The 8,790-nt window shown below is 40.9% G+C and overlaps 1 protein-coding gene across 3 annotated transcripts; it reads left to right on the top strand.

The window, feature by feature from the left end:
- Window positions 1-1,216: 1,216 nt before the first annotated feature.
- Window positions 1,217-8,520, top strand: il2rb (interleukin 2 receptor, beta). 3 transcript variants are annotated; one of them, XM_005468357.3, is made up of 10 exons: window positions 1,217-1,479; window positions 2,046-2,143; window positions 2,270-2,402; window positions 2,556-2,622; window positions 2,712-2,802; window positions 2,937-3,082; window positions 4,481-4,649; window positions 4,858-4,960; window positions 5,077-5,155; window positions 6,377-8,520. In XM_005468357.3, exons 1-10 carry the CDS (start codon window positions 1,475-1,477, stop codon window positions 7,100-7,102), a joined length of 1,617 nt encoding a protein of 538 aa, XP_005468414.1. In that variant the 5' UTR covers window positions 1,217-1,474; the 3' UTR covers window positions 7,103-8,520. The 3 variants fall into 3 exon arrangements, with proteins under 3 accessions (XP_005468414.1, XP_005468413.1, XP_005468415.1); XM_005468356.3 differs by having other exon boundaries at window positions 4,481-4,676; XM_005468358.3 differs by lacking the exon at window positions 2,046-2,143 and having other exon boundaries at window positions 1,218-1,479; window positions 4,481-4,676.
- The last annotated feature ends 270 nt before the right edge of the window (window positions 8,521-8,790 follow it).

Here is an 8,790-nt window from a genome sequence, read left to right as displayed (position 1 = left end):
TTCAGCTGCTTTGCACATTTAAACCCTCCCCTGCTCTCGTCTCGCTGGGTCTAACTGATGCCGACACCTAAGTAACTGCAGGAACCCGTGGCGGCTGCATCACGCCATCACCCTCTGGCCTACTACTGCAGGCCTAAGCCCACTCAGGCAGACAAAGTATAGCTGAGTTCAAAAGCACTGTGTCGCAACAGTTGTAATGTTGTGCATGAAAGTTTTTTTGTGCGTGTGGTTTGTAGGCCTATATGTTTAGTATAAAGGCACGTTACACAATGGCCTCCAGTGACCTTTAAGACAAAGATGAACAAAAACGTTCTGCAAACTTAAATTGATCTCACTGATTTGGTTTGCACAATCACTGTTCTCGCAACCTACAAACCTACAAGTTTGTGTGTATTGTTTAACAGGGGGATTCTCTGTTTCTTTTCTTTTTTTCAACTTTACCTATCACGTTTAGCTTGTTTGGTACAATTTTTATATATTTCGGATTTTACTGGCAAAATGACCAAAGACAAATTCAGGTTTCTTATGGTCACTTTTCTTGTGACAACCTTTTGAGGTTTCTATAACAAGTGATGCCCTTCCAGCTCGTCATTTTGATGTTATATTTCCTTCCTATGTCACTCTAAAATCAAAAATATCACCATATCACCATTAATAACTGCCATATAGCCCTCACTGTAAGGGTTAACATTTGACACAGTGAGACGGAATAACAGGTGGCCTTTGACTACAGAAATGCCTGGTGGCCACTGACTGAAGAGCTGTCTGCTGCTTTAACTTTCAACCTCCTTTACTCTCTGTCTCTTTGGAAGTACTTCAGTATGTGTCTGCAGCGGTTGCGGCTGTAACAGCAGTGGTTTTCATGCACAGCTTCTCGCGTTTGCATTTAAAATAACCCCACGATTCTAAATCGGGTAGCTTTAGCCTATATAATCCTTTGAATGTCCTTTTTAAGATGAGTTTCATTGACATAAACCACTTCATAGAGCAATTTGCGAGTTTCTCTTTATACAACCCACTTTACAATTGTGATTGAAACAGGATGTGGTTGGATTTCTTGTTTTCGGTACAATTATTATTACCTTAAACAAGGCAACGGGGCCTCAGGTAGCAGTTGCAGCTGGTGGCGAGCAGAAGGAGGTGTTGTACAACAAGCCAAGCCCCCACCGCCCCCACCACCACCATCATCATCTCACTCTCCACCCCGGCCCATCGTCTCTCATTATCACTCACCGCTGCACGAAGCTTCCTGTAAGCCCCCTGTAAGCTGTGGTTTCAAGTGGAAAATATCACTGGGCACTTAAGAGAAGAGGGAGGGGTGAGGAGGAGGAGGCAGAGGGATGACTGTGAGTGACAGAACGACAGCACCAGAAAAGACGGCGATGTTCAAATAGAAAGGAACAGAAGGAAATCGTCTCGTCAGTCCAAAAGAGGAAGCAGCAATGTGTTTCCTGACCACCTGTTACCAAGACTCATGAGGTAATGAATTACTTCTTCAATCATTTTTTTATTAGTCCTGTTTAAGGGGAGGAGGAAAAATTACTATGTTAATTAATAAAAACAATAATTTGCTGATGTAATAACTGTAAAGTACATACACACAAATCCAAGTTTGTCTTTCAGCTTGGAGATGATGATTTTTTTCTGTATTGGATAGTTTTAGTGAGTTTTTGGAGTCAGCGTGACGGGAAGATTAATCTCTTTCAGGTCACATAATGTTCCCCCGAGGTTTTTTTAGACTTGTTTGTTCATTTTCTCTCATTTGTTTCATTAGCATAAAGCCACACACACTGCAAAGTATGAAGTCAGCTACTGTAAACTAAATAAGGTGTTGCCTGCATTAACAGTATGGCTTAGAGGAGGTCCTTACTGTAAAACACAGTTGATATATTGCTACAGCTTTTCGAGCTGTGAATGCAGCACTTCCTAGAAGTTTTAGGTGATTATATTTAACTGACTTCCAGGTCTAAGCTGATGTATTTACAACTTTTTATTCCTCTCGGCCTTATAATGCACAGTGCATGACCGCTCTTCTCTGCCTACAGTCATACCACATTCGCGGCGATGGGGGTGCTGCTGTGCTCACACCTCCTGATAGTTATCATTTCAGTGCATGCGGCCCACTCCCACAGAATCTCACATGGTATGAGTGTATATCTGCAATTTGAGTGCACACAGAGTTCAGTCTAATCTGAATGTAAAGTCTCATGATACTGATAAAGCAACACTATCCCAACTCCTGTTTTCTGTTGTGTCTTTGTTACTCAAGGACTTTCCTGTGCAAATGACTTTTACAACAATGTCAGCTGCACGCTGAACAGCTCTGCCGTGGGTCCCGGTGCAGACTGTTGGCTTTCGGCTGTGATGAAAACCTGGATACAGGGCCATCCTGCCCCGTATACGTAAGATATTTCTCACATACGGAAAACTGTGTGGATTAGTTGGGGGACAAAGCTTTTCATTTTACAAAAAGAAACATCATGGGTCACAGTTTGGCTACAAAACGTCAGTGCTAAGTGAAGATTTTGCCCCTTTTTTGTCCTTTTCTCATCTAGCCAAAAATGCAAGCTTAAACAACATGAGAACTCTCTGTTTGGCTGCAGTATTGTCTTTGAAAACAAAGTAAGTATCGGACACATGCAGACATGGCAAATTGGATTACTCACACAAGTTCTATCCTCATTGTTTAATGGTTTATTGCTTTCTTCCAGATTTTAAATCCTTTTAAAAGACTGAACTTTAGTGTGAATTGTAATGGAGTGTTAGTGGAGACCCTCAAAAACTATCGCCTAGAAGATTGCAGTGAGTAGCTCTGACTTCTATTCAAATTGCTGTTGATACACCGCACAGTTGGAATAAGTTACTATGATGGATTAATAACTGCAGCAATTACCAACATTTAATAACCTGCCTTGTTTGTGCGTCTATGTATGCAGTTATAATGAATCCTCCAAGTGCTCCCAATGTCAGCATCAACGGCACAGACCTCTACATAACGTGGAGCCCAGGCGAAAAAATCACAATATACTTGTCACCCTTTAAATTCCAAATCCAGGCCAAAACCAGTGACCAAGAATGGAAGGTGAGCATCTACATACATGCAGTCACAGAGTTTTTCCACAAATTACTGAGTAAACCAATAAAGCATGTGCAGGGCTGTGCAAAAGTACCTCATGGCATCCAATGACGGACTTTTTTTCCATATTTAACCCTATAATGCCATTTGTATCATATTTGCTACATGTTCATCAGTTTCTGAGATCTCTATCTCATGAACATGATCAATAGTTGCCATAATTTTCAAAATGTTATGGACAAAACTTGTTGTTAACAAAAAGTTGCTAAAAATGCCCAATGTATCAAATGCGATACAAAAACTACATAATAAATATATAATAAAAATATATCTTAAACAAAATGATACAGTAAAAAATGTTTTATAGATTTCGTTATAAGGATTATCAAACATCTCAGTTCCAAAAACATTTTCTGGCTATTTTTTGGATGGGTTGGGTCTTACAGGGTTAAAGAGGACTTGAGCAAAGTTTCCCAGGCTTTCTCAAAATTATTAGGCTTTTGCTTTGGACATCTGCTGCTTCTTCATTCATTTTTAGTCCAGTTCTTGTACTTGATCATCTTCAGATGAATTTGACATAACAGACAACTTGGCACGTTCTCAGCAGCCTGTTACAAAAACACATCAGATAATACAGTAGGACAAGAATAAAACCAAAGACTCCAAAAAGCCATACGCTTAAAAAACTGATAAATGTGGAAAAGTAAAGGACAAAAGAGGAAGTTGGCAGGCCTAAATACTATCTGCAGTAGATGAAGACATTCTTAACAAAAGGAAAAAGGGAGAAAATTTGAAATTTTTTGAATCAAAAAGGATGTATGTTGGAGGTGATCTGTAAAACACAGAGGAGGCTCTGTCATGGATTAGGGCTGCTTTTCAGCCCGTGGTGTTGGAGATCTTGTCAAACTGAATTATCAACAAAGAAAACCACCATCAGAGTTTGATTCACCATCAAATACCACCTGGAAAGTGTCTGATTGATTTTTCAGCATGACAATGATCCCAAACACACTGCCGATGCAGTAAAAGCATAGAAAAAACACACATTGGAACATCAGTCATGGATTGGCCTCTCCAGAGCTCGGACCTCAACGTTATTGAAGCAGTGTGGGATCATCCTGACAGAGAACAGAGTTAAAGGCAGCAAACATCCAAAGTAGAGCTTTGAATGTCCTTTAAGAATCCCGGAGGACTATTTCTGAAGACTGTTTAAAGAAATGACAAGAAAGCTGCCTAAGAGAGATCAGACTGTGTTGAAGAATAAAGGTGGTCGTACCAAATACAGATTTTTAAGCTGGTTAGAATTATACAAATACCTCATAACTGATTTTACTTTCAGTTAAAGTAAAATTCTTTGGAGACACACCCTTATTTTGACACTGTCTTGAATTTTCTATTTTTCAGGAGGCCAATGTTTTCCACACAGAAAAAAGAGAGCTGAGATTACCTCTGTCTCAGCTAAAGGGGCATGGGGACGTCAGAGTGAGAGTCAAACCTGTTAGCTATGATAACAGCCACTGGAGCCAATGGAGTCCAGCATCATCCTGGAAAGTGAATTCATCGGACAACCTTGGTAACAACACAAACAGCGTATTTAATGGTGGGTTGGGTGAAAACTGTACTTATCTCTTGTCAGTCTTAAAAGCCTCACAGTTCAAATTTTTCATTGGGAATGAGTGCAGCTGGAAGAAATGATGCATCCATTCTGCTTCGTTGTCTGGGCAACAAAAGTAAAGATCGACTGAATACGTGCATTTTACAGTGTCTGCTCTCTGTTTCAGGGGGAATTAGTCTGTCTTCACTGGTGAAGATGGGACTGTTCGGCACCGTCTGTTTGATTATTGTTGTTGTGCTGGGCGTTTACAAAAGTTGCAACACCAGGGGGTGAGTGAACTGTGGCTTTGGCTGTTATCGCAGTGCGCATATGTTTGCATGTATGTGTGTGTATATCTACACACTCAGTATATCTGATATATGCGCTCAACCCCATGTTGTTTCAGGCTGCCCGAAGGGAAGGCAGTACCGAACCCTTCAAAGTATTTCCAGTCGCTGCACTCTGTCCACGAAGGAAACCTAAAGGTAAAAATAATAAATGTTCTCAGCTAAGAATCCATTTACCAAAATATCCAGCCACAAGCAACACAGACCGCTTCACTGCATAAGTGTCAACACACAACAACACAACTTTTTTTAGTATATTATGTGGTATTCATGGCACCTGTAACTTCTTAAGTGTGAGATGCTGTTCGCTGGCTGAATTTGTTCACTTTAGACGTGGATCAAAACAACATATAAGCATATAATGTAAAGGCCATGGTGTTAGTTTCTGACCTGCCTTTACTTCTCAGTAATGTTTATTAAATGAAGACAATGAAGTTTGGTTAAAATGATAAAATGTCATAAAGTTAGCTCTTCATCAAAGGCTCCGATTCCCACAGCCCACAACAAAGGGAGAAAGACGTGAACCGCACGGTTGTCTGTGGCGATGGGTTTGGATACCTGCCACACCTGAAATAGTTTGTAAAGTTCTAGTTTTCTGATTTCTGGCACATTCCCCAAGATTCAACCGGTTAAACTGTCACTGGACGTCTTCACTCTGGGCTACATCACACAAACTGTAAGGCCAGTATCCCAAAAGAGCGCTGACATCTTTTTATGGGAAAAAACGAGTCATTTCATCACATAAACATACGCACAACTTAAGTCCTGCATTCAAAATCTCACACAAACTTCTACTGAGCAAAGTATTCACCTTCATAAATACATATAGCATTGGAATAAATGTGAGCCTGAGCATCCAAAAATCACCATATTTCATAAAATAATCATTGATGCATACGGATCATTAAGAATGAGACATTTCTAACAGTTGTTCTCAAACTGAACAAAATGAGAACAGCATTTTTATTATTAGAGCAGTGAGTGCAGGTACCAAGAAGCTTGGATTACAATTGGTTTGAGGCCTTTTTGTTAATTGGACAGCCTAATTTCTGCATCAGTCATGAAAACTTAATGTAAATGTGAAATTCAAACAATTTGAGGGGGAAATTAGAACAGATGTTAATGGCTGCATCAGTGGGAGCAAAAGATAAGATTTCCTGATCCCTCCTGCTCTGTGGTTTTGATCATTGTTCAAGCAAAATATTCTAAAGATGCACTTAAGCTCTTGAAACCTGTCCTTACTATGCAAAGTGCTAATTCAACTTTCAGTTCATGCGAAGTGTGATGCACACACACACATTCTGATACTGTTGTGATTCTTTGGGTGAATATTATAGTCTGAGTGTTTTTCCCCCCCAGAAATGGCTGAATCCGCTCTCAGTTTCAGAGTCGTTCTTCACAGTACAGCCCATCGACCAAATCTCCCCCGTGGAGGTGTGTGAGGACTTTGATGTAGTCCCATCCACCTCTCCCTCCTCCAGCTCCACCAGCGCCCTGATTCACTCCCAGAACTCAGGCACCAGTGGCATCGTCAACAATTCCGCCTCTTCGTCTGTCTTCTCTAACCGGAGCTATTTCAACTCCAGCTCCTCTGGTGGGTTGGCTTGCATTGACCCCACCCCGGCCTACTTTACCTACCACGACGATTTTCACCCGTCCCTCTGCCCTTCGCTCTGGGGTTTTCCAACCTACGAGAGTTTGAAGAGGGAGCCGCACAGCCCAGACTCAGGCTTCGGAATCGAACTTGAAGCTGACAATGAGGAAGAAAGGTACATGGAAGGAGGAGGGCAATTTCTCTTGGATGATCACAACATTCCTTTCCTCATCCTTCCTGTACGCTTTCCTCCACACACATGCCCCGCCATCTCTCCTCCAACACCTCCCAGCCTCCTTGTCGAACCACAGATGTCCTCTGACAGCCATCAGGAGGATGCACCCATGACAGCTGCTAGCGATGATAGCTCTTCAGCCTGGCTCGTGCCTGGCGCCATGTGCAGATCTTCCTCCATGCCCGTGGAGCCCGGTAAAACCGGCTACCTGACACTCAAAGAGCTGCAGGCAACATTCAGCAACAAATCCATCTGAAAAGTTGAGATTAGAGTTTCTGTGCGGGCAATTAAAGCTTCTTCTGTTTACACAACAAACAAAGTGTAACTTCTAGTCTGACAAAGAAACTAATTCTACGATCGCCTACATGATTTATTTCGTGTACGAGTTATTTTGCAGACACAACAGAAAATGCAAAATTGACATATCAACAAAGATGTTGAGCACGAGCGGGCTACATGGCAAATCTCCATGCAGTTTTGATAACAAGCGCCTAAATAAGTGCCTGAATCTGTTTCAGCATGGCTGCTGAGTGCTTAGACTTGCTTCCAGAAGCAAAGCGTTACTTTATAAAGCTTTATGGCAAGTGTGCCGGCAATCACCCAGTGTAATCATGGTGAAAGTGAGCGTAATACTCTCTCTGTCGTTTCCTTTCATCAAACATGTAGCTGTGTAGCTGCTGAATGCTAGTGGTGAATGTATTTTTGTTGGAAAGCTCACATTCAGCAAGCTGATCTGAGCTTTTTTGCATTAAGGAACATTAATAAAGAAAGAAAAGCTACATAGAGCTAAGGGGAACTCCAGTGATAATTCTTTGCCAGTAAACTATAACAAAGGCCAGTTTTATATAACATATATAGTCATTTAATCAGCTGTTGCTATAAAAGTAGAGAAGCTTTCCTGTTTACATGCTAATCGGTTAATGTAGCTTTCACTTTCACACTTCTGGTCTTTTGTTTAGATGTTTTGGAACCTATAACTGGTATCATAGCTAGAAAAATATGCACATAAATCAGTGTTTCTGACAGAGCATGCTAACCAGCAACCCGCTCCTGAAAGCAGTACAAAGCTGCACAGTTAACCAGCATGTAGGCTGCTGCGGGGGCATCATTTAGCCTCATACTTAGCATCTCATCATCATGTCGTACTTTTAGAAAAGAGCCTTGAACAAAAGAAATATGTATAAATGCCACTTTAAAAAAAAGCAACAACACATAAATGCCCTTTTAAAGTTTGCTTTTTATTACTTTAAATGAATTCCAAATAATCAAATAGTATGAGAGCGCTTTAAAGCTACTTCTTTTTTTGTTTTGTTGTTAGACAGAAAATGATGTGTTGCTGCAGGTTGATTTTGAACTTTTGAAGTAGTGAAATGTTCTTTTTTTGGATGAAGTATTGTGTGTGCTTATTATGGTAATCATGATGCCTTTCGGCTGCATAAAATTGAAAGGGAAGGGACCAAGTCTACACCAGCAGTAAGCATTACGTTGATTCGAGTTAACACTGACCTGTTGTTGTGAAAGAAAAAAAGGCAGCTGGTTTGCCTTTGTGTTGTTTTTAATGTATATTTGCTATTGTGCTCATATAGTCTTTATTCTTCTGTCTGTAATGATGAACATCTATAATCACTCAGAGCTGACATCTGCCAATAAATCTAAATAAACTTTACAGAGCGAGTAATTGTGTTTGTGCTTACAGTACAGGCTCAGCAGATCTGCTAAATTCACTGGACTGCTCATTGCAGATTTGTGTAGTGTAAGCCGTTGAGGTCAGTGTGAAATGTCACCTTGCCTCTACGCAAGCAGCATGTTTCCATTACGCTCAGTGGCATCTGTACAGACGCCAAACAAAGTAAAAGCTCTAGTAGAAATGGGTCACCCTTTGACTTCCTGTATCTCTGTGGAATGAGGGCTGAGGGGTGGGCATGTACCGACTTGAGAAAGAGT

Source organism: Oreochromis niloticus, linkage group LG4 (assembly GCF_001858045.2).
Source record: "Oreochromis niloticus isolate F11D_XX linkage group LG4, O_niloticus_UMD_NMBU, whole genome shotgun sequence".
In the NCBI taxonomy this organism is placed as follows: Eukaryota; Metazoa; Chordata; class Actinopteri; order Cichliformes; family Cichlidae; genus Oreochromis; species Oreochromis niloticus.
The sequence above is the reverse complement of the archived record's forward strand: the minus strand, read 5'-3'. Positions and strand labels throughout refer to the sequence as shown.